Source organism: Crinia signifera, chromosome 1 (assembly GCF_055691185.1).
Source record: "Crinia signifera chromosome 1, ASM5569118v1, whole genome shotgun sequence".
Classification (NCBI taxonomy): Eukaryota; Metazoa; Chordata; class Amphibia; order Anura; family Myobatrachidae; genus Crinia; species Crinia signifera.
Genome location: NC_139217.1, coordinates 18,020,247 through 18,046,973, shown reverse-complemented (window position 1 = coordinate 18,046,973; position 26,727 = coordinate 18,020,247). Strand labels below are relative to the sequence as shown.

The 26,727-nt window shown below is 44.1% G+C and overlaps 1 protein-coding gene across 1 annotated transcript in view; it reads right to left on the bottom strand.

Moving 5' to 3' along the window:
• The window catches only part of LOC146010048 (vomeronasal type-2 receptor 26-like), an 85,435-nt gene that overhangs the window by 43,683 nt on the left and 15,025 nt on the right, over positions 1–26,727 (bottom strand). The window contains exon 4 of the mRNA XM_083151269.1: positions 26,432–26,723. Coding sequence (XP_083007395.1) covers positions 26,432–26,723 — 292 coding nt within the window. The remainder of the gene's footprint in view (positions 1–26,431; positions 26,724–26,727) is intronic.

Here is a 26,727-nt window from a genome sequence, read left to right as displayed (position 1 = left end):
AACATTTCGAGGTTTTTAATACCTCGTCATCAGGTCAAAGAATACATGTACAAAAAACCACTTAAATACATACATACCGATCAGTGTCCCTCCTCCCGGTGCGGGCGCCGTTGCTTCTCTTCTGCACACGTCATCAACGTGCGCTGTACCGCGTCACTACGCACGGACGTATGTGCGTCATTGCATTCCAGCGTCACCCGTTGCCAGGGAGACCAATACCTAGATACAAAACAAAACTTTATTGACACCACGAAATACGTGAAACATAAAATACCAACAAAAAAACCCAAGAAAAATGGAAGATATTAAAATAGATCATATATAGGTACAGTACTCTGCAGACACATATATATGTAAGGAGGTATCTGTTTTTAAATAAACACATTAATTATAACGAGAGTACAGCTAAAGAAAGGTGGAAGAACAATAGCACTATAGTACTGGCATGGACAGAAAAATTACAAGAGACATTTAACCCCTAGATATTCATTAAGGCCTTTAGGGGCCAGGGTTTGAAGGCGATAGATCCATGCTGTTTCACACTGTAGTAATTTTAGTGACCTGTCACCTCTCCTAATTGAGGGAGGAATATGATCAATCAAAATAAACCTTAAGGAATACTGTGGCCGGCAAGCAAATAATGACGGGCCACTGGTTGGTCACTCGTACCATTCTCCAGGGCCTTTTTGATTGAGGAACGATGGAGTGCCATACGCTCCTTGGCCATCCTGTCGGTTTTACCGACGTAGCTTTTGCCGCAAGGGCAAGTAAGCACTTATCCCCCACAACGTGAGGAATTGGAGCCGGCACTCCCCAGTGAATTGGGGAGTGCATTAAAAGTGGATTTTCCAGTAGTGCCTTTATTTTATGTACTACCAAAGGTGCATAAGGATAGCAAGCACCCCCCCAGGTCGCCCTATAATCTCGGCCCAGGGATCTTTATTCCATCCAATAGCCATTTATTTGGATAGCATCCTCAATCCACTGGTACAAAAAATGGACGGGTATCTGAAGGATACCACTTCATTGTTACAAGAATTTGAATTACTACAAACTAATACTGCTCTATCTGAATTGAATTGTGTCTGTACTGCTGGTGTGACTAGCCTCTACACCTGCATCCCACATGCGGCAGGTGTGGAGGCAGTACACCAATTTATTTTGTATAACGATGGGTACAATGGCCCACCGGTGGCATTGATCATGCAGCTGCTGGCTTTGATCCTGACTAGAAATTATTTCATTTTTTATAGCAAATTTTTTTTACAGGAGGCTGGCTGTGCAATGGGGTCCCCAGTGGCCCCAGCATATGCCAACATTTTCATGTACCATATCGAACAAAATTTATTTTTTATTGATAAAACTTTAAAACCCGAAGTTTTATTTTATCGTCGCTACATAGACGATTTATTGATTTTTTGGAGAGCAGAAGCCAGTCAGCTGCATGATTTATTGCAAGATCACAACAAGTCCAACAGTGTGGTCAAGTTTACATATAATCTTGATGTGTTTACTGTCCAATTTTTGGATGTAAAAATAGAGATTAGCCAACAAAAGATCAACACCTCTTTATATGTAAAGGAAACAGATCGGAGTACAGTCTTGAGGAACGAGAGTTTTCATCCTGTAGCCACCCGCAAAGGGCTTCCATATTCGCAAATGTTGCGAGTAAGGAGAATAACATCCGTAGAAGAACAGGTGGAACCGGCACTAACTGCCATGGTGACTAAATTTATTGAGAGAGGATACCCCCAGAGAGAACTGACCACTCTGAAAGAGAAGGTATTAAAAATTCCTCGGGCAAGTCTTTTGAGTAGTGAGAGAGTGATGGAGGACAAGACAAAGCGTAAAATCCCATGGGTCAACAGATTTAATATGTCCAGTAAACATAACATCACTAGAGCCAAACAATTTTGGCCAGCAGTGGCCACTGATAAAGATCTCCCCTTGTTACTTAACACTCAGTTGTTACCTAGTTATACAAGAGGGAAGTGCATAAAAGATCAGGTAGTGAAATATGACATTTCAGGATGGGATAAAAAGAAAACAACCACATCCTTCCTGGGGAGAAAAAATGGGTGTTACCGCTGCCTGGGGTGTACTACATGTCGCTCCATGGCAGTAGGTGCGTCATTTAACCACCCCCAATCCGGGAAGAAAATAACAATAAAATTCCCACTTTCCTGTCATTCTACCTATGTCATCTACACTTTGACCTGTCCCTGTGGACTGACCTCTGTGGGGAAGACCCAACGCTCCTTTAAGGAGCGGATGGCCCTACATAGGTCAGGGATCCATCAGGGTCTAACTAGTGGCCACAGTGAACAACCAGTCGCCCGACACTGTATCAAATTTGGGCATAGTGTGGCGAGTATGAGATCTATGATCATTGACCAAGTTACTCCATCCCTGAGAGGAGGTAATAGAAATAAAAAAATATTACAGAAGGAAAGTAGATGGATTTTCTTTCTACAAACCATCGCTCCTAAAGGCCTAAATGAAAATCTGGGCCTTCAGTGCTTTCTCTGATTCTATAACATCCTATATCTCTACACTCAATTACTTGCATAATAAACTTGTTTCCAAATAGGAATAATTAGACCGTTGGGTTAATAATGCAGGAATATTTGAATTATAGCATATAATAGAAGGGTCCGATGACCTGAAGCTGCGCATAATGTTATGATATCTGAATAGGCATAGATGTAAATCGACGCACTTACACGCCCATCTACACCACAATACAGGTTATAAAAAATGTTTTAACTTATGTTTACATTGTGCAATGGCTATTTTTCAGTGTAACAATTTTTAAATGTGACGTCTAATACTTGTTATTTATTTGTTTCGTTACAGTTATTCTTTTTTCTTTATCTGTATGGTGGTTGCTTAGCAACATAGTATAAGTCCCGGGACTTGGGTGAAGGCAGCCCATAGAACGGACAAACGGAGGCGTTTACTGTGAACACATGCTACTTCCGGGCGGCGAGGACCGTGAATAATGGTCTCAGTTGCCGGGGGGAAGGCAGTGGAAAGGAGCACACTTCCGTCTGCTGGACATGGCGCCTGCACACCGGAGGACCGGGTAAGTTCAGCTGTGAGCTGATTATTGTGGGGGCGGGTTCTGCAATGTGTATAAATGTTAATGTGGATCATTGTAACTTTGTATGTCCTTGAAAACGGGTCTCTACCCGAAACGCCGTCGGATAAATAAAGGCTTTTACTTGCATTAAACAAGTCTGACGAGTGCCGCCCTCACCACCACGCTATATATATATATATATATATATATATATATATATATATATATATATATATATATATATAGTCACGAGAAGAGCTATCGCTGATAACCTTTATGGTTGGCTGAAATTATTTCATTGTGACAAGTCCGGTGTGTGCAGCTCTTCTCGTGACTGCATACCTTTATACTGGAGTGGGCACCCCGGCGAATGAATGAGAAAGTGTGTGCACGCGTTTGCTCTCTCTCTCTCTCTATATATATATATATATATATATATATATATATATATATATATATATATATATATATATATATATATATATATATATATCTTATATATATATATCTTATATATTTGGCTACATGTGTCAATCATTCTGGGAGTGTGTCTGTAACACTGGGCGGGGTCACACATGAAACTCCACCTCCATACAGCTACAGTATATGCACACACTCCTAGCCAGAATCCACATTAGATAAAACTGACACTAAGGGGGAAATTTACTAATATGGATTCGTAAAAAATAGGTGTATTCGTAGGCAGAAATACACCTATTTTTTACACATTTGTATTTTCGGGATTTACTATCCCGAAAATACAACAATTTGTATTCCTAAAGATGGCACATTCGTATTTGTATTTACAAATACGAATGTCTACACCATCGAAAGAATACGACAGGAATCACTATTCAAAAGAACCGTCCCCTTCCGACGGTGCTGCCCTCGGTCGCCCGGTGCCCACACTGGGCGACCGCACCCCCCCACAGTGGCCAGAGGTCCCCCCCAGCCCTGTCGAGCGGGAGGCGGACAGTATTGCGTCCGCCTCGCCGCCCTGCCGCCCGGATACTGAGACGCGCGTGCGTGGGGGACGCACGCGCGTCTCAGTCCGATAGAGGCGCCGTGTTGCTGGCAATCCGCCAGCAGCATGCTGCTGGTGGATCGCCAGCAAGGATAAGGCCCGGTACATCTGTAATTGGTGTAAAACAGGCACGAAAATATGACAGGAAAATACACCTTGATTTCCCTGTCGTATTTGCTTTAAGCCTGCACGGATCAGTCAGATCCGTGCAGGCTTTAGTGTAAAAAAAAAAGGAGAATTAAATAAAAAAAAAAAAAAAAAAACACAGCCACAGCCATAACCAGCACCAGGCTGAAAGAGCTGGGCCGGTAATTAAAAATCAGGGAACCCGACAAATAGGGGTTCCCCGATTTTTAACAACCAGCCCCAGGCTCCAGGTCCGGGCTGGTTACCAAAATACGGGGGTCCCCCGTATTTTAAGAACCAGCCCCAGGCCAAACCAGCCAGCAGGGTAATGCCACAGCCAGGGGGAGACTTTTTATACAAGTCCCCCCGGCCAAAACATTCAGCCCTCTGACCAATCAGCCTGGCCAGGGGCCCTGGGGGAGTGTGGACCCCCCAATAAAGGGGTCCCTTCCCTCCAGGACATACCTGACCAGGCTGAAGCCTGGTGCTGTCCCCGGTGGCCCTGTGCGGTGGCCACCGGGCTGATCTTGTTGTACAAAAATAGAAGAATAAACTATTGTTTTAAACTGTGGAACTATGAGTCCCAGCAAGCCTGCCCCGCAAGCTGGGACTTGGAGAACCACAAGTCCCAGCCTGCGGGCATTAAAGGGCCCACTGGGTCTTGTAGGTCCACAGTAAAAAAAATAGTTAAATAAATACACACTGACACCTGAAAAATAAAAGTTTAATACATACATTACACACACACTGATACTTACCTATCTTGATCCCGTAGGTTGGTCTAAGACAGTGTTCCCTCTAAGCTGTGTGAGCTCACACACATTGACGAGTGTGCGCACAGACATTACAACTGAAGGCACAAAACAGCAGTGCTCCCTTTTTGCAGTTGTGGACTCAATTAATGTGTGTTTCACCCATTATCTACATTGTGTACTCTATTTTGAATGTTTAAACGTTTAATATCATTTTGAAGTAAAGTTAACACAAATGCTGAATGTCATTTTCCAGTTATATATAAGTGACGCACAATGATGTAAATTTCATTCCAAAGTTGCACAGCTAAAATCTTTAGCCGCACACAGCCTTCGTAAATTTAGAGGGAACATTGGTCCCAGAGTCTTGATCTGGTGCCTTGTCCTGGTTCCGGATCCATGTCGGCATTCTTGTGCATGTCGATATCCATGTCAGCGTCCGGTCGTCCGGGTCCGAAGAAATCCATGGTGGACCTGTGGAAGGAAATCCAACTCACCCAGGTCCACCATGGAAGTTCTTCTGGCTTGATCCGATGTAGTCCAGTGCTTCTTCCTTCTTCTTCCATCTTCTTGCTTCTTCTTCAAGCTGCCGGCGACTCCAGCAAGCTCCCCGACTGTCCGAGCCTCAGAGATCCTTCCTCCTCGGCGTTTGTACTCAGAATGAATTCTGGCCAATCAGGAGACAGAATTCATTCTGGCTCCTTCATTCATTCAACAACTAGGTTTATCATATTAGTAAATTTCCCCCTAAACTACAGCTTCCAGCAGCCCTTCCTATCAGGCTTACTTTCAGTTTCATCCAGCGTATTTTGCAGTAAGAGTGAGGCACAGGGGACAAGTTACCCCAGCCTCCCCCACTACCTATAATAAATAAATCATGGCAGCTGAACGGCAGAGGCAGCCAGAGGTCCGAAAAGAGGGAGGGGCTAAATGGCACTGTGCTATATACAGTGCTATATACAGGGCCATGACAGTAAGCAGCTTCACAGACAGCAGCACAGCCTAAAAGTGAGTGTGACACAGGGAAGGGGCTGTGTGTGTGTGTGTGTTTGTGTCTTTGTGTGTGTGTGTCACTGCTATATATGTGTGTATGAATCTGGGGGCCAGGATGGTGCGCTGCTGCAGCCACACCTTTGTATGAGGCGGTGAGGTGTCACCATTTCTACAGATGGTCAAATCCACTATGTTTCCACCCCCTCCACTGCTTTCAGAAAATGTTGCAAGCACAGTTCTGTAAGATGTACAAGGATCTCACTGTTACAGTTGCCGTTAGACCCGGAGTACAGGTAATGGGAAGCGGGGAATGGGAAGTCAGGTGTGAGCCCGTAACCGGGACCGCCGGTCAGGACGGCCACAGAGAACCCCGGGCAGATGACAAATCCCTGTGGGAAGTAGGCTTCACCTGTGGCTGCCACGTCCGAAGGAGCGAGTTAGGCCTGCTCCAACCCCGATGCAGCTAGGTCTATGTGTGGACAAGGGATAAGGGATCGCCAGGGGTAACTCAAAAGGATAAACTGGCTACAGGGCCTAATTGGAAACAAACCCCTGTCTGCCGGCACCTGGCCAAAGATGGGAGCGCGACCTAGTCACAAACACCTGGGATTTCTGACGGGGAATCACCATAAAACCAAGGAATACCAGGAAACGAATCCCCAAAGCACACACTGGGGAGAGCAATACGGAAACCCTGCCTAACGCAAAATGACAAAATGGAAGAGGGGACAAGAGAGAATCTGGGAAGCAGGGAAAAGATAATAAACATAAGCTGAGCCCACGGAGGGGCTAATCCACCATCCCCCAAGGGGAACTGAATAGGTGTAAAATGAGGCAGTAATGATACAGGAACTAGGCAGTTCCACAAGGGAAAACACCAGGCTCCACTGGAGCACTTACATGACCCTGTGAGGCTCACCAACCAGGCAGAATGGAGACCCTGGAGCAGACTGGAAAATGAGAGCCACTAGCAGGACAGGCCAGAGAAATGCCCAGGAACAGGACCAATGAGATGGGGCTGCTGAAGGGCCGGGAACACGCTGACCAAAATGCTATAACCGGCGTCTGTGCTCAGCAGATGCCGGCTTCTTATTCAAACTACATGCTGCCTGAGTGACGTCAAGCGCGCGAGAGAGTTGCGGCTGGGCGGAAGTTCGGGGAAGTTGCCTAGCAATGTCCAGACACCCTGCCTCAGAAGGAGGCTTGGAACGCGGCTGACCCGCATCAGCAGCACTGACACGGCGCTCCCCACTCGCCATCCGCCTGGGCACTGAGAGCACCGGACGGCGGCTTGCAACAGTACCACCCCCTTGAGGAAGGGTTAACAACCCTTTACCACCAGGTTTATCAGGAAATTCTCGAAAGAAAATCCTTTTGAGATTGGGCGCATGAAGATCTTTGTCAGGAACCCATGACCTCTCCTCTGGACCAAACCCTCTCCAGTGTACCAAAAACTGCAAAGAACCTCTCATGAACTTGGAGTCAAGAATATTCTCTACCGGGAACTCTCGTTGTCCCCGTACCATTACTGAGGAAGATCCCGCGTCACTCCTGCGAGGAAACTTTTGAGAAAAAAATACCGGTTTAAGCAGGGAGGCGTGAAAGGTATTGGCGATCCTGAGGGATTTGGGTAAGGACAAGCTAAAAGCAACTGGATTTATCTTATTGATGATCCGAAAAGGACCAATGAACCGAGGTCCCAACCTTGCTGAAGGTTGGTGAAGTTTGATGTTGCGGGTCGACAGCCAGACCCAATCCCCAACTTTGAAGAGACAGGGACGTCTGGCCTTGTCTGTAGACACCTTCTCCCTTAATGCAGCCTCCTTGAGAGCAACGTGAACACTCCTCCAAATGACTCTAAGTCGAGAGGCCGAAGGGGAGATGGAACTGGAAGCTTCGGGACCCAAGGAGTTTGCTCGGGGATGGAATCCGTATACAGCGAAGAACGGGGAGGTCCTGGAGGCTGAATGATGTGCATTATTATATGCGAATTCGGCAAGCGGTAGGAAACTTGCCCAATCATTCTGCCATTTGGACACGCAGAGTATTTCCTCAATACTGGCTATCCTCCAGTCAGGTCTAGAGAAGGGCTTGGCTAAGAGCTCGCTTAAGGTGCAGATTGCAGCACTGGGCGATATGATGGACATGGAGATAGCAAACAAATCTATATAATAAGTTGAAGAGTGTGTGTGTGCGTGTGTGCGTGTGTGCATGCGTGTGTGTGTGTCTGTTGCATTGTGGACAAACTGTGGCACTCAGAGCCACCAAGTTCAGCAGCAAGATACCACTGGACGCGGTGGTGTGCTCCTCAAAGTCGTTTTTGGGAAATTTCACTTAGAAATTTAAAAAACACCATTTTAATTTGCCTTCTTTGATGATTTGGGGGGAAAAAGATCGATGATCTGGGAAACTGTTGAAGAAGGAACATTTCATTGCTGTCATTGAGGGCCTTATTCTGTTTGGTGCGGTCCGTTCCGAATTCTTTCGGAGGGTCTTTTTTAGTCGTCTGCGCATGTGTACGCAATGCAATGCGCATGTGCCACGCATGGTCTACGTACTCGTTCTCACTAATACCGTACAGAAAAGTCCACCGAATTGACTCGGGAAATATGCCTACACAAGGGCGTGGTTGCAAAGTTGGAAAAACTGGGCGTAAATATGGGCGTACACGAGGGAGTGCACAAACTCTGGTAGGCGTGCATTCGGACAGCATACCGACTGCGAACGAAACAACACGCATGAAATATGCGGTAGGCAGTCAGTTCGCCCAATTACTACGCCCGCACCTAAATCACTCTCAGCTGAACACAAAACAATCCACTCCTCTACTCATTAGTGATTAATTACACTCTTTTCATAGCTTCAATTGGAAGCATTGCTGCCTAAATGGACCATTACTAAATACACAAATATATGCTGAAAGCACGATGCATTCTTGCTATTTTACACACATTTACACTGCAAGCAATGGGCAGAAATTGGTAGCACTAAAATAAATATACATGTCACTTTTACATTCAGCAATAACAGCACACATTTGGGGGTAAAAATAAGATTTATTATCTTTCAGGAAAACATAACAATTTCATAGCATGTTATTTTGCACATGCCAAAAAATAAAGGGCACATAATAATAATTTGAAATGAAAACAAAAAAGTGCAACATTTTTATCATTTCATACATATCCACAGCAGAATCATTAGGAACACATCAGGTGGCTTCACAAGAAAAGAATAGGACCAACACTTCAACAACAGCAGCCAGTAATGGTAGCAGAAAGAGGGCAACAGGGGAACCAAACAAAACATTCCAAATGAAGGCACCACAAATTTGGGTACCCTTTGCACGGGATTGGGTTGCACACATGAAGTTGACACACACACAGCAAAATGAAAGATTTGGGAAGACATAAGGGTGGAGATTAATGCGGAGGCCACTTCACTTGTGTGACCGTTTGGGCCTGGTAGGGGCCTTGCCACGTGCAGCAGCTCCTCGCCCACGGCCACAGCCATGTTGTGATGGTGGCTCAGGTGGATCAGCTGATGTGGAAGGGGGGGGATGGTGTTCCCCTTCCACCAGCAGGGAGTGCTGGTGTTGAAAATGCACCAGAAACGGCTGACAATAGGGCCCTATTGATGGTAATTAGCTCTGCCACAAGCTCATTATGGCGGAGGAGGAGGTCATTTTGCCGCACGGCTTGATCAGCCATCACCTGCAGGCTGCCAGCTATTTCCTGCTGGCTCCCAGCTATTGCCTGTTGGGTGCCGACAATAGCTTGCATGACCTCCTCGGTCCTAATCAGCCGTTCTGATGCTAACTCTCCCTGCTGGTGGTAAGCATCTGCAACCACCTGTCCGCTTCCTGTGTGGCCATTACCTGCTGCTGCTGCACATGGCTGCCACTGGTGGCAGGTGGCACTGTCTCCTCTGCCTCCTCCTCAAGAAGATCACTACCGCACGTTGGAGATGGTGCTGAAAGAGAAACGTACAATTACAACACATTCCTTAAAACTTAGTACAAAGTAGTTATGTCATGCAAACAAATTACCTGCAAGTTCAGCCGCAAAAACATCCACTGGGGACTCACTGTCCATGTTGCTCAACCCCCGGACCTCCTCTATTGCAATACAATCTGTAGCCAATTCCTCCAGGGGGGTGAGCTTCAGTCGGCCTGGCATGGGGTCAGCCCCAGTGGTGTGGCTGTGTTCCTAAAGTGCGGTCAGTTTCTTCTTGAGGTTGCATTTGAAGTCATACCACCTGCAACCAAAGTGTCAATATTATTACATGTCACACCTGATGGTTGATTTAGCATGCATTGTTATCTGCTACAGATTTTTAAGTCTGCTTCATTCAACCTAACTGACATTAGTTTAAAGTTTAAAATACTCACCTTGAACATACATTCACACTCACCGTGTGATATATATTGAATAATTGACATGGCAATCATGTCTGTTGCTCCTAGCAACGTGACCTGCCATTTACCAATTCCATCTACCTTCTAATAAACACATTACTGGTATTGGTCTAATGTTACACAATTGAACTTGCCTTTTCTTCACGTGCTCTGCCTCACGAACTTGTGGAGCAACCGCATTAATCTCCGCAGTTATGTCCTCCCAAATCTTCCATCTCATTGTGGGTGTCAACTTAAGGTGTGGCAACTCGATCAAATCCCGTGCACGGGGTACCAGAATTTGCAGTTCCTCCGCTTGGAATGCCTTGTTCTTGGTGGTAGTTTCCTCTGTTGGCCTCTTCCAGCCACGCCCATGTCCACGTCCACGGCTACCAGTTGCTGTACTTGAAGTGCTGGCCAGACTACTCTCTTGTGAAGCCACCTGCTGTGTTCCCAATGATTCTGCTGAGGCTGAAGATGGGTCTGCAGAAGATGGGCCTACCAGCGGGAAATATAGTGTACAAAACCAGGCGTACATTCCAAATCTGATGTTGTACTCAATGGCAGAATTTTTCACCAATGAACAGCTACAACTTTTGCCAGACATAAATGCTATATGTGAATGTTCATTAGTACTGTGCACTTGTCTTGTATTGTATGTACAACAAATGTAACTAACCCATTCCATATTTAAATCCAGTCCACAACTCATGCAATAGTAATCACTGATTGCATCCAAATCACATGTGATAGGCCTCTAAATACTGGCTTGATGCTAGGTACATTTGAATCCAGATCTCTAGTGTGGGCCGGTATAAGGTAAGTGTTTAAATGGCACCATGGCATTATAATGGGGAATGGTATTGCACTATTTTGTATGTTTGTGGTGTATTGGTGTCACACCAATAAGGCTGTCTAATTTAGTACCTTGTAGAGATATGTAAAACTGGATATTGTTGCACACTATTTCACCTGATGCTTTCAGCCATGTTTGGTGAGTATATTGGTTTCCCAACTTCTTTCACCCTGTCTGTTTTGTATGTGTTGGTGATGTGGTTATTTGTGGCAATATTAGTTGCATACTAGTTGCATATTAGTTGCATACAGTAAGTAATGCGAAGGGCAGCTCAGCGATGCCAAGCTATAGCAAGCGTTGTTTGGCGATGCAATGTTTTAACCGATTGTTGTTGCGCAGACACACTCTGCATGTAAAAAATGATCAATAGAGTTAATACCAAATAACAATCTTACCAACCAATTACAGTACATGATTGTTTGTGAAGCGCCATTGCTAAGATGGCGACCTATCAACGAGCAGCCCCCTTTTCCTCTGCTGAGCTCAGGGCCCTGGTCTCAGTCATGGAGAGCAGGCTGGGGGGTGCGGGGCCCTTTATAACTAATAGGGATAAGCGCCGGGCGTATCTTGCTGCCCGGCGCCGAATATTCATGCGGACCCAGGTGCGGAGGTCCGTTTCGCAGCTGGAGAGGCGCTGGTCGGATCTGCGGCGATGCCAGCCCGACCTTCTACAGCGTCTAAGGCGCCAGATTGCTAGATGTGAGTTTTTATGCAAACATTACATATTTAGCAGTGAATGATTTAAGTAACTTATTTAGGTAAATGTGGTTAAATGGCTGTTAATGAGTTCAAAATGGCATACACTATATGTGTGTGTTACTTCCTCTTTGACATGCAGTCATGTGGATATAATATGTAATTTTTTTTTTTTTTTTGTGATTCATACAATAATGACTCTTAATTGACACTCATCCGTCTAATTTTTTAAACAGCACGTGAACGAGCAAGGCAGGCCCGGGAGGAGGCGGAGGCGGAGCAGGCCCAGGAGGAGGAGGAGGCAGAGCAGGGCCTGGAGGAGGAGGATGCAGAACAGGGCCAGGAGGAGGCGGAGCAGGCCCGGGAGAAGGAGGAGGTGGAGCAGGGCCTGGAGGAGGAGGGGCCGGGCCTGGAGGAGGAGGGGAGCAGGGCCAGGAGGAGGAGGCGGAGCAGGGCCAGGAGGAGGAGGAGCAGGGCCTGGAGGAGGAGGAGGCCTGTGAGGTGGCGCAGGAGGAGGAGGCCTGAGAGGTTGTGATGGAGGAGTCCCCTCAGGAGGTGGAGGTGGCTGAAAGTGGTAGGTATACATAATGCATAATTATTGACTTTTTTGGCTACTGTTTATTATGTAGCAATGCTGAATTATTTGTGTTTTACTATTGTAAAAAGTATGAAAACTAAGTGGGTAACAACAGACACACTTAGGGGTTAGATAGGGTGAGCAAATCATCACTATCATCCAGAACACATCTTAATTACACAGGTTCTGGGGATGGCTTTCACCTCGATTTAAACTGCCACGGATCCTGTGTACTTAATCTGTATCCCGGATTAAAGGGATGACTTAGTCACCTTAGGGTTACATGTCCCTGCTGCAAGCGTACAATCTATAGCCTCATACAGGTGATTAGAGTTTATAGTTGATTTTTATTTCTAAACAAGAAGAAATATGGCATAAATGGAGTATGGACAGGCCTGGATTATAATGGAGTTACAAGTGGCCAGTACCCCTGGGCCCTCCTCTAGCTAGGGTCCCCCTGTGGTTGGCATGTATTTTTGGCCAAACAATTTTTTTTTTTTTTAATTTAAAAATGTTTTTGGCCATGGGAGTGGGTTAGTGCTGCAGCTTCACCTAACTGGCAATATGACAATGATTAATGGAGCAGAACATCGGCAGCAAAGCCATCCTTTAATGCACAAGTTTACTGTGCATTATTGAGAGTTGACTAAGTCCCATGCCACGTTGCAGCAGAGAACATAGGCTGAGAGGTTTTTGATGAGTTGAGATTGGTGGAGCTCATTACATGCTTCTCAGGTCCAAGGACAAAAGCTGCAGCAGCTTAGTCATGGGTGGGTTTGGATTCCAGAGGGAACGCTATGGCTGTGAGGTCTCCTACAGAGTAAGGGGTAGAAGCTTTAAAAACAGGCTTTTCATGTGGTATGTATGCATGTATGTATGTATGTATGTATGTGTGTATGTGTGTGTCATATATATCTATATATCTATATATATATCTATATCTATATCTATATATATAGATATCTCTCTCTCTCTCTCTCTCTCTCTCTCTCTATATATATATATATATATATATATATAGAGGCTTTGTGGTGCGGCACTCGTAGCTTAATGATTATAAATAAATACTCCGTACAACGGGATAAGTGATCACTTATCCCATTGTACGGAGTATTTATTTATAATCATTAAGCTACGAGTGCCGCACCACAAAGCCTCTATCTATCCCCTTGTGAGGGCACCGGCTGCAGCAACTTCAAAGTTATACAGGAGTGCCAGACCCAAAGAACCTCTATATATATATATATATATATATATATATATATATATATATATATATATATATATATATATATATATATATATATATATATATATGTAACCTTGAATTTATTGGATTTATGTATCACTATGTTAAATGTATTCATGATTAGCAATAGTAATTTTGTACCCCCTTTAACATGCCCACAGATTACCCTAGCCAAGTAGATGAGGGAGTCCGTGGGGCCCACTAACGAATGAGGGAGCACCTGTAGCTGTTGGCGGCCGACCTGCTCCTATATTTTTTTTTTTTTACATTTTCATATTATATTGTTGTTATAATAAATTGTTGCTGACAGTTAGAAGTTGTCTGTGTGTTTTTTTTTTTTTACATTTAACAGTATATGTGTAAATAGTTTAAAATATTTTTCACTTGCAAAAGGTAAATACTGTATATAGATGTATGTTATTGTAGTGTGCACATCCTTGCAAGACACAAATGTACTATAATTGTAGAGCAAATAACACATCCTAAAAACAAAATACACACACACACACACACACACACACACTGTGTTTATAACTGTTGGTAAGTTTGCTTTAGTATGTGTTACGAATAATTAGCACATTGAAGAATATTGCTTTGATGTGCAATTATGATATAATATGCATACATAAAACATAGGTAAAGGGGTAACAATGAATGAATAGCACTTCACATGATGTAAGGGTTAATGTAAAGTGGTAGTAATGTGTTTAAGTATCAATTAGGAATTAATTGATGACAATGACAAACTATCCATTTTTTATGAGGTTGGCTAATTGCATAAGTGTGTCATGTGGCAGATGTATGAGTTCAGATAACGGTCGTGAGTTTTGCGTAAATAACCCGCATTGGTGCGTACGAGCAGCTTCCCGTGTGTTCTGACGCTGTAAGACCGTGCAGAATCTTTGTGTTCCCACCACACACGCAGGGTTTGGATGTAGTCCGAAAACACACCCTCTTTGTAGAGAGTGAGTCCGTCCGAATGTGGATGACCTGTGGGCGTTTGTGCTTACAGTGTCCGCACAGCGTGGCGTTCGGTCAGCTTCGAAAGAATTCGGAACGGACCACACCAACCAGAATAAGGCCTTGAGTATGAATGACACATTCTAATATTATGGCGAAGGCTTTAAACAATTAGGAATAATTGAGGATATACATAGACCACACATAACACACACACGTACACATTGTACATGCACACACACACACACAGTACACCACATACGCACACAAAACACACATATATACGTAGCGCACCTCACAAACTTACACATTGGACAGATACACGCAACAAAACACACACATAACACACCACATGCAATACAACACAAATCTATATACACTACAACACACACCCAAAAACAGTACAACAAACACACAGAACACACACTTAAACATTGCCAGGATATGCACAGCACACTACACACACATATATACACACCTCACACATTGGACAGATACATACAATTGGACAGATACATACATACATACATACATCGCATTGGACAGATACATACAACACAACCACATACACTACAACACACACACACACACAAAAACAGTACAACACACACAAACAAAGAACACATAAAAAGGAATTTGCCATTTATTTAACAGTCTGTACCGGCAAAGAAAAACTATACCTAATGTAGTGTTTTTTCTTTTTCTCCATTATCCGTCTCTCCAGTCCTCCAGCCTGTCACTGCTCTCCACGGCTGGTTGCATTGATAAATGTTGTCCTGGCCAATGCACCCGTTGATCAATACAAAGTGGGTACACTGCACTCACCCTGTTAGACAGTTGCATATTAGGCACTTCTCTGCCTTCAGGGTTTCCCAGACCCTTTTGGTTCATAGATAATGTTTGGTCAATGTGCGCTGCATGTATTTGTTTGAATGTTGTGAGTATAAGAAGTTGAAGAATAAGACTGAGTTGAAGATTTGTCACGTTAAAGTTTACAATTTATTCAATAAATCGTGAAAAAAATATGTGTACATAGAAGTACAATCAAGAAATGAAAGTAGGATTAAAAAGTAAATTCTGATTCAAACTGATAATTGTTTGGATGAGGTGGGTTTGCGAAACAAATCTATAGGTGGAGGGGGGTATGGATATTGGTGGCATAACTGGTGTTTGGTACACCTACAGGGCTCCCCAGATGATGAGAAATGGGGTTCAGGTGGTCTTTTAGGGATCCCTTTACAATCCCGTTGGTCTTTTCTCCTGGAGCCTACGGTCTCCCTCAGTGATTGACTATCATTAAGGGAGAACATAGGCTCAAGGAGAAGAGACTTACGTGATTGTAAAGGGTCCCTAAAAGACTACCTGGACCCCAATTGGTAATCCCCCTATGGTGACACTGTAGTGAAAATCCCATCAATTGAGGACCCCCTGTAGGTGTACCAAACACCAATTATGCCCACAATATCCATACTCCCACCTATAGATTTGTTTTGTAACCCACCCCCATCCAAACAATTATTAGTTTTAATCAGAACTTATTTTTTAATCCTACTTTAATTTCTTGATTGTACTTCTATGTACACATATTTATTTTCACAATTTATTGAGTAAATTGTACACTTTAACATGGCAAATCTTTATCTCAGTCTTATTCTTCAACTTCTTACACTCCAAACCTTATCAATGCACCCATTGATGATTGCGATGGCTGGATCGGTGGATTGGCCCGGTGGGTGTAGGGAATAAATTGGCCTATTGCACCCATTCCCAGTGGTGCATTACAGTGGTGCGGATAGTGTGCGTCGCGTCATGACATCATGTGGCCAGGCCCGCGGACCTGCTCCCACACTCAGGGGCTGCCCCACTGTTTGGTAGAGACGCCCGTTGCATATGCTTTACAAATCTCCAGAACTCAGAGACTGCTGCAAGCAGGATCGGTGAGGGGAGCGGCAGTGGCAGGGAGCGGTGATTTTTTTATTAATTATGGCGCAGTAAGTAACGCCCACCCTGGTCTCCACGCACTCAGCGCCTGTAATTACACACCCTAGAAACTCTACCATTGAAAGTATAGAAATGGAGTTGTGGCCACGTCCCTTTCTGATTTTGTATCGATTTCTGACCCTCAGATGTTGGAGGGTATGTCATACAGTAGGTGCTAAATCTCAGGAGTGGATATGGAATTCATCAACACACACAAGCTATCGACTCAGGAGCATTGTGTTTCAAACAACAACACCACACCTGATTTAATTGCCATCATTGAGTATTAATGCAAACACATTCTAACATTATGGTGGAATCTTTAACAAATTACAATCTTAGTTCTTTGGCACAGAATACTGTAGGATGACATTTTTCACCAATTTTGGAAATAAAAAAAAAAAACAAGGTTTTCCCGGCAACGCCGGGCGGGTCAGCTAGTAGATGCATAAAGAGATTTGTTCAAGCAGTAGCCATGATAAGTCCTAAGTTTTGACACCCCCTTGCACCATGGGACCTCAACTTGGTGCTTGGTGCACTAACAGAACCCCCATTCTATCCTTTGCAGGACATTCCAGTTAAAATGCTTACGTGGAAAGTAGCATTTCTCGTGGCAATTACGTCGGCGAGGAAGGTGTCGGAGATACAGGCACTATGGGTTGAAGAGCCCTATATGAACTTCTTTGAGGACAAAGTGGTGCTACGCACCAATCCATCTTTCTTGACAAAAATGGTTTCAGACTTCCACATTAATCAGGAGATTGTGCTACCAACCCTATGTGCAAAACCAAGTAAACCAAAAGAGGAGAAGTTAAATAAACTGGACTTAGTGAGAGCACTAAAGATCGATGTGCAGAAGTCAAGAGACTTGCGTAAAACAAAGAGTTTGTTTGTGCTTGCTGAAGGAAGGAAAGCAGGACAAAATGCCTCCAAGGATACTATTGTGAGGTGGATTAAAAATTGTATTCAGAAAGCATATGAGCTGAAAGGGCAAGAACCCCCAAAGGGGCTAAAAGCTCACTCAACAAGAGCCATGGCAACATCGTGGGCAGAGAAGGGATCTGCCTCGATCAAAAAACTATGTAAAGCAGCGGGGTGGGCATCTTCACATATCTTCTCCAAGCATTACATGGTGGTTGTCTGGTCCTCTGCAGATGCGAAGTTTGGGAGAAAGGTGCTCAGTGCGGCAATCTGATGCTAAGCATTGGAGAATAATTTTTCTTTTTACTTTTTAACCCCTTCCCGCAGCAGCCTGTTTTTGCCTTCCTGACAGAGCCCTTTTTTTCAAATCTGACATGTATCACTTAAGTGGGGATAACTTTTTTTTGCTTTTACTTATCCCAGTGATTTTGAGATTGTTTTCTCGTGACACATTGTACTTCAAGTTATTGGTAAATTTGGGTCGATACAGTCTGTGTTTTTTTGTGAAAAATACCAAAATGTCGTAAAAAAATGGAAAATTTAGCAATTTTCAAAATGTTAAATTTTCTGCTTGTGAGATAAATAATCATACCACTCAAAATAGTTAATAACTAACATAGACCATATGTATACTTTATGTTTCCATCATTATTTTAACCTCCTTTTATTTTTTTTGGACACTAGGAGGCTTAAAATATGAATAGCAAATTCTCAAATTTTCAAGAAAATTTCAAACACTGATTTTTTTAGGGACCAGTTCAGTTCTGATGTGACTTTGAGGGACTTGTATGTGAGCCACCCCCATAAATTATGCCATTTCAAAAACTGCACCCCTCACAGTATTCAAAACAGCATTTTGGAAGTTTGTTAACCCTTTAGGTGTTTCACAGGAATTAAAACAAAGTGTAGGTGAAATTTCAAAATTTCATTTTTTTTGCAGATTTTCAATTTTAATACATTTTTCTAAGGAACACAGTAGATTTTACTAGAGAAATGTGACTAAAAATTGATTCCCCCAATTCTTTTGTTTTCATAAATATCCTATATGTGGCCCTAGTGTGCACGTTGACCAAACCACAGGCTTCATAATAGAAGGAGCACCTACTTGATTTTGGAGCCTCCTTTTTATGACATTATTTTTTAGGCACCATGTAGGTTTCTAGGCACCATAAGATGCTAAAAGTTAGGAACCCCCCCACAAGTGACCCCATTTTGAAAACTACACCCCTCAGGGAATTCATCTAGGGGTATAGTATACATTTCAAACCCCCAGGGGTTTCACCAATTGTGGTACAACTGGGTTGTGAAAATGAAAAATTACATTTTTTACACAAAAATGCAGTTCTGGCTCAAAATTTTTCATTTTCACAAGGAATGAAGGAGACAAAGCACCCCAAAATCTGTGCCCCAATTTCTCCCGAGTACGGCATTGCCTCACATGTGACCAAAAAATACCATTTGGGTGCATGGCAGGACTCAGAAGGGAAGGAGTGATATTTGGATTTTGCAGCACAGATTCTGGTGGAATGTTGGTGGGTGCTATGTCGCATTAGCAAGACCCCCGAAGCACCAATACAGTGGAACCCCCCCACAAGTGACCCCATTTTGCAAACTACACCCCTCAGGGAATTCCACTAGGGGTATAGTGTACATTTCAAACCCCCAGGGGTTTCACCAATTGTGGTACAACTGGGCAGTGAAAATGAAAAATTAATTTTTTTACACAAAAATGCAGTTCTGGCTCAAAATTTTTCATTTTCACAAGGAATGAAGGAGACAAAGCACCCCATAATCTATGCCCCAATTTCTCCCGAGTACGGCAATGCCTCAGATGTAACCAAAAAATACCATTTGGGTGCATGGCAGGACTCAGAAGGGAAGGAGTGATATTTGGATTTTGCAGCACAGATTCTGGTGGAATGTTGGTGGGTGCTATGTCGCATTAGCAAGACCCCCGAAGCACCAATACAGTGGAACCCCCCCACAAGTGACCCCATTTTGCAAACTACACCCCTCAGGGAATTCAACTAGGGGTATAGTGTACATTTCAAACCCCCAGGGGTTTCACCAATTGTGGTACAACTGGGCAGTGAAAATGAAAAATTAAATTTTTTACACAAAAATGCAGTTCTGGCTCAAAATTTTTCATTTTCACAAGGAATGAAGGAGACAAAGCACCCCAAAATCTGTGCCCCAATTTCTCCCGAGTACGGCAATGCCTCATGTGTGACCAAAAAATGGCAGGACTCAGAAGGGAAGGAGTGATATTTGGATTTTGCAGCACAGATTCTGGTGGAATGTTGGTGGGTGCTATGTCGCATTAGCAAGACCCCCGAAGCACCAATACAGTGGAACCCCCCCACAAGTGACCCCATTTTACAAACTACACCCCTCAGGGAATTCATCTAGGGGTATAGTGTACATTTCAAACCCCCAGGGGTTTCACCAATTTTGATACAACTGGGCTGTGCAAATGAAAAATTAATTTTTTTACACAAAAATGCAGTTCTGGCTCAAAATTTTTCATTTTCATAAGGTATGAAGGAGAAAAAGCACCCCAAAATCTGTGCCCCAATTTCTCCCGAGTATGGCAATGCCTCATATGTGACCAAAAAATACCAGTTGGGTGCATGGCAGGACTCAGAAGGGAAGGAGTGATTTTTGGATTTTGCAGCTCAGATTCTGGTGGAATGAATGGTGGGTGCTATGTGGCATTAGCAAGACCCCCGAAGCACGGTGAAATGATGAACCTAATAATCCATAGATGTGTGGTATATTTTAAAACACTCCTTTATACATAAGCCGGGTTTGTCGGGGCAAGTTTCACAGTGGAAAATAGTATCCTTTCTTATTCCCTTTTTATAGCAAACTTTGCACCTTTTTTGTGTCCTGCCCTTTTTTGCAGTGGAGGGGATTTCGTTAGGAAAATGCTGCCCTGGTACAATACGGGGGCCAGTACTAGACGTACTGGGGCCCTCTGCCTGCTGGTTCCCAAATATTAGGCCCTTTATGACTTCCTCTTGAAAGTGCATAAATGTCCCCCTCTGGGTGGTAGAACGGAATAGCACGTAAGCGTTATACAGTGCCATCTGGATGATATACACGGCCAGCTTCTTGTACCAGATTTTTGTTTTCCGCAGGGCACTGTACGGCTTCAGTACCTGATCTGAAAGATTCTCTCCGCCCATGTACTTATTGTAATCTAGGATACAATTAGGTTTTGAGGTGTGGGTACTGGTACCTCGTACAGGGACGGAGGTGGTACTGTCTCCATGAATTGTTGTCAGTATAACGACATCCCTCTTGTCCTTATATTTGACCAACAACATATTTTCGGTGGATTGTGCCCTGCTTTCACCCCTTCTCAGTACTTGGGCAATGTGCGTTTTTGGGAGGCCTCTTTGGTTCTTGCGCACAGTACCGCAAGCTGCTGTACCTCTTGAACCAAGGGCCTTAAACAGGGGGATGCTAGTGTAAAAGTTATCCACATAGAGGTGATAACCTTTATCCAGGAAGCGGTGCACTAAATCCCAGACAATATTTCCACTAACACCTACGTGGGAGGGGGGGCATTCTGGCGGTTCAATTCTTGAATCCTTCCCTTCATATACCCTAAACCTGTGGGTGTACCCTGAGGTGCTTTCACACAGTTTATACATTTTTATGCCATACCTTGCCCTCTTACTGGGAAGGTACTGGCGGAATTTAACCCTTCCTTTAAAATGTATAAGGGACTCGTCGATACAAATAAATTTTTCAGGGATGTACATCTCTGCAAATTTGGCACTGAAATGATCAATGACCGGCCTGACTGAATAGCCGGTCAAAGGTGGGATCATCTCTGGGTGGGCACTGTGCATTATCGTTGTAATGCAAAAATTTAAGGATTGTCTCAAAACGAGTCCGAGTCATGGCCATACGGTAAAGTGGGGTGCTGTACAGAACATCTGTTCTCCAATATTGCCTAATTTCTGGCTTTTTTACTATGCCCATATGTAACACCAGACCCCAAAACGTCATCATCTCTACTGCATCTACAGGGGTCCACCTAGCAAATGATGACGTGGGGTTTTGAGCAATAAACTGCTGGGCATATAAATTACTTTGGTCCACCATTAAATTTATAAAATCATCAGAGAAAAATAATTTGAAAAAGTCAATTTCTCTGAGACCTGTTGAATCAAATTGGATTCCTGGGATGGCCAAAAACTCAGGAACCTGGGGCTCAAAATTGTCTGGTGGTGGGGTCCATACGGGATCAATCATTTGGGGGGGGGTCTCAGCTGCTCTACGGGGGCGTCTTTGAGGGGGTCCCTCATCACTAGAGGAGGAAGATGAGGTTAAGACGAATCCTTCAAATTCCCCGCTTGCATCACTGGCTGTGTCAGAGTCAGAGGCAAGCATGGCATATGCCTCCCCTGCTGAATACATTCTTCTGGATGACTGGGATGACATTTGGGATGACATTTGGGATGCCATTTTTATTTTTGTGTTTCTGTAAGTGTAATGTTTCAACACGTGTATAGTGTAGGGGGGGTACAAACTTTATTTCAACAAGGGGGGTATGTAGTGTGTAGTGTGTATGTAGTGCAGAAAAAAAAATACTTTATACAGGAATTTGATCCCAATAAAAAAAAAAAAAAAAAAAAAAATTAGATCAACCCTGTGGCAAAAATGCTGATCTGTGATGTACGTCACTCAGCAACTTCAAGGCAGCTTTTGGTACACCCTTGAAGGGGTTAAAAAAAAAAAAAAAAAGGTCCTGCGCCAAAAATTGAGCACAGATGTTGGTCGGTAACGTTCGTCACTGAACAGCGCTCAAAGGCAACAGGAATTTGATCCAAAAAAAAATAGATCAACCCTGTGCCGAAAATGCTGATCAGTGATGTACGTCACTGATCAGCGCTCAGCGGCCACAGGACACCCACAAAAGCAACGTGGGTGTAAAAACAATTTAAAAAAAATAAACCACAGCACTCTCCAAAAAAAAAACAATTTAAAAAAACTGCAGAAAAAAAATTATATCAACCCTGTGCCAAAAATGCTGTTCAGTGATGTACGTCACTGATCAGCGCTCAGCGGCCACAGGACACCCACAAAAGCAACGTGGGTGTAAAAACAATTTAAAAAAAAATAAACCACAGCACTCTCCAAAAAAAAAAACAATTTAAAAAAAATGCAGAAAAAAAATTATATCAACCCTGTGCCAAAAATGCTGTTCAGTGATGTACGTCACTGATCAGCGCTCAGCGGCCACAGGACACCCACAAAAGCAACGTGGGTGTAAAAACAAAACCCCACTGCACTCTCCAAAAAAAAAAACCGGCAGATCAGTGATGCAGTGATGCAACACTGATTAGCAGTGAGGGGCAGCAGGCAGTGGCGGATTCAGGGGGGGGGCACCCGGGCACGTGCCCCCCTGTCATTTATTTTGTAGCTGAGGACCAGGGCTTTCCAACGAGCCCAGCCCCGTGTCTCTAGCCCCCCGGGAACCGGAGATATCGCCTGGCAAACCTGTAACGTTTTTTCCCCATAGGATAATATGGGACCCGTCAATTCCGACCCCCACCCGCTTCCGATGGCTTCCAGTTCCCACCCTGGCATCACAGAAGCTTGTGGTTGATTTCATTAAATTCCAAATCGCTGGGCCTTCAATATGATACCAGGCTGGTCCAAATCGGTTCCAGAGATATTGCATATAAACCAATTTTTTTATTTTTGAAATGTAATTTCATGGCTGTTCATGTTATTTGAGGGCAGATTACTCTGGAACCAAACGTTCCAGTTTCACTGGACCAAAATCATTCAAAGCCCACTCAAAAGTTCTTCAATATAATACTTGTCTCATGTAAATGAGACAGTTGGTTCCGAAGATATAGCCAGTTAAATGAGATAACTGGTTAAAGGGGGGAGGGGTGGTTTTCTCTCCCCCTCACACCAGAAAATGCAGGAACTAGGTTGGTGTAAAAGGGGCCAACCTGGGAATGCATTTTCTGGTGTGAAAGGGGTATTATTTCAAATAGCCCGGGACCTGCAGTGCTCTGAATACAGCCAGGCTCTGCCACTGTCAGTGGCTATCACTTCTGCTGTCCCCCATTTACCACAAGCATGAATTCCCCCTTGGCAATGAGCATGTAATCCCACATGGCAACAAGCATGGAACCTCTGGCAATGAGCATGGAACCCTTGGCAATGAGCATGTAGAGAAGCAGCACTTATGTAGCATAATTTTTAATAGGCATTATGGTGTTTGGCACAACACATAATGGACATAATGGCGTGTAATTTAACATGTAATGGACATTATGGTGTAAATGTTTAATGCGAGCCTTTGGTGGACAATGTCCCTGTTTATGAAGTGTATTGTGAATTTTGGCTTAATCTGTGTGGCATTATGTGAATTCTGGCTCAATCCATGTGCCATTATGTGAATTTTTCTCAATCCGTGTGGCATTATGTGAATTTTGGCTCAATCCATGTGGCATTATGGGAATTTTGGCTCAATCCGTGTGGCATTATGTGAATTTTTTCCCAATCCGTGTGGCATTATGTGAATTTTGGCTCAATCCGTGTGGCATTATGTGAATTTTGGCTCAATCCATGTGGCATTTTATGCATTTGGCTCAATCCGTGTGGCATTATGTGAATTTTGACACAATCCATTTGGCATTATGTGAATTTTGGCTCAATCCGTGTGTGTTATTATGTACATTTTGGCTCAATCCATGTGGTATTATGTGAATTTTGACACAATCCATGTGGCATTATTTGAATTTTGGCTCAATCCATGTGGCATTATGTCAATTTTGGCTCATTCCATTTGGCATCATGTGTAAGGGGCAAGTATAATGGGGTCTAGTATTTTGTTGCATAATGTGTAGAAGTTGTATATGGTGTTGACACGCCCCCTCTTGAGTGGCCACACACCCTTTTCCGGAGCGGGCGCACAACTACATCCTTCACTTTTGTCGCCATGGTGGGCCTGCATACTTTAAATGCCAGGGCCTATTTTTAATTCCATTCCCACACTCTCCTGCCGCTCTCTTAGCATGTACACGGGCACCACTAACACCTCCCCTTACCCACCCAAACCCTTTTTTATCATGGTGCCCCCCCTGTCATTTTATCCTGGATCCGCCCCTGGCAGCAGGCACACAACTGTGGGTGCAACCTGACAGGGTATATATAAAAAAAAAACCCTGCACCCCCAAAAAGTTGCTGATCAGTTAATTTATACTGATCAGCACAAAAGGGGGGGCAGCAGTCGGTTGCACAGACAGCACAACCTTTTGTGCAACTGACAGGTATATATATAAAAAAAAAACCCTGCACCCCCAAAAAGTTGCTGATCAGCACAGATATACTGATCAGCAATAAAGGGGGGGCAGCAGACACAAAATATAGCACTCTCTATCACTCTCTGTCACTATCTCTCACTATCTCTCACTATCTCTCACTATCTCTCACTATCTCTCACTCTATGACACTGCCGCAGCAGCACACAGGAAGTCACAAGATCCAGGAAGCATCCAGCTGCTGGCAGCACGCTACCAGCGGTGATCAGGTAAGTATCAGGCAAGGATCAGGTCAGTATATCACGACAGATTGGCACGGTGACCGCTCTGCACGCAATTCCAGACCGGAATGGCGTCTGCAGCGCAGTCACCGTTAGTTTAAATCACGCGCCATGGCTGTGATTGGTCTGTCGGTCCGACGGACCAATCACAGCCTTGGGGGCAGGTGGGGTGAGGTGTGGTCATCACCGGTGACCACCGGTGACCCCCTCACGCCCCCTCACACCCGGCGGTGATTGATCCCTGTGTTACCGAGCGTCTGATTCGCCGGTAACACAGGAAAACGCTGCGATTGGCTGTTCACATTGAACAGCCAATCGCAGCGATCGCCGACGGGAGGGAGGCATCGCCGCCCCCCCTGGGCATGCTGGGACATGTCTGCTGTCAGGGACAGCAGACATGTTTAAACTGTCACCACGTCTAAAGACGCGGTGACAGTTTAAAGTCATGACGTATATATACGTCATGTGTCGGGAAGTACATCCCGGCCATGACGTATATATACGTCAAATGTCGGGAAGGGGTTAAGGAAGGCTTAAGTGCCTTTTTTTAGTTGGGTTTGTATTCCCCTCCCTATGCAATGACACGTATATCTACTCGGCAGTCCCGACGATCCTCCTCGCTCAGCTCCTGAGTCCTGCTAGCATAAAAAAATATTTTTATACTAGCAGCACTCAGGAGCCAAGAGAGGAGGAGCGTCGGGACCGCAGAGTAGATATGCGTGTCATTGCATAGGGAGGGGAATATGAACCCATTTACAGTATTATAGCAGGACTCAGGAGCCCAGCGAGGAGGAGCACAAGGACCGCAGAGTAGATATGCGTGTCCCGGTTACAGAGGCAGCGTCGGCAAGTGGCAGTGCGAACATTTTCTTGAGGGGGGGGGCGACAATTTTCGTAGTTACGCCACTGTGCAGGGGTGCCAAGTTTCCAAAGACATGTACATATGCAGTAGACTGTAGCATCAAGTGCACTGAACCTGTCTTCTGTTTAACCACCCGTGCACATAAGCATAATACATATGTGCCATTTCTCTGCAGCCAACTCAGATAAAAACACTATGACATTCCTCAATGAAGCACTGAACTAAAGCTGCTTGTGTTACTTGGTTATTGTTGTCTAGTGTTTTATTGTTGTCTAGTATTAGGTTAGGTGTAAAAAGTAATAACACACGTTGTTAGGATAAAATAACAATGTATCTTCTATTTCATTAATGTTTAACAAAAATAGACAGTAAGTACAGTACCTGAGTATATCCATACAGATTCAGCAATTGTGCCATAGGAAGTGTGGTGAAAGAGTGGAGATCTCCAATAAAGCCGGCTACCTTACCATGTTCCCGACATGAATAATTTGGAGCTGTCAGCTTGGGCCCAGACAGTATCTTTAGAACATCCTTTAGAACCTTAATTATATTTCCACAAGAATCATACAAGTGATATCCCAGAGTAATATTGGGAAGAATGTCTGGGTCGCTGTTAATCTCATCAATGGCCAAAATAAAAGCTTTGACATGCTGATATTCTCTCAGGTGAACACTAT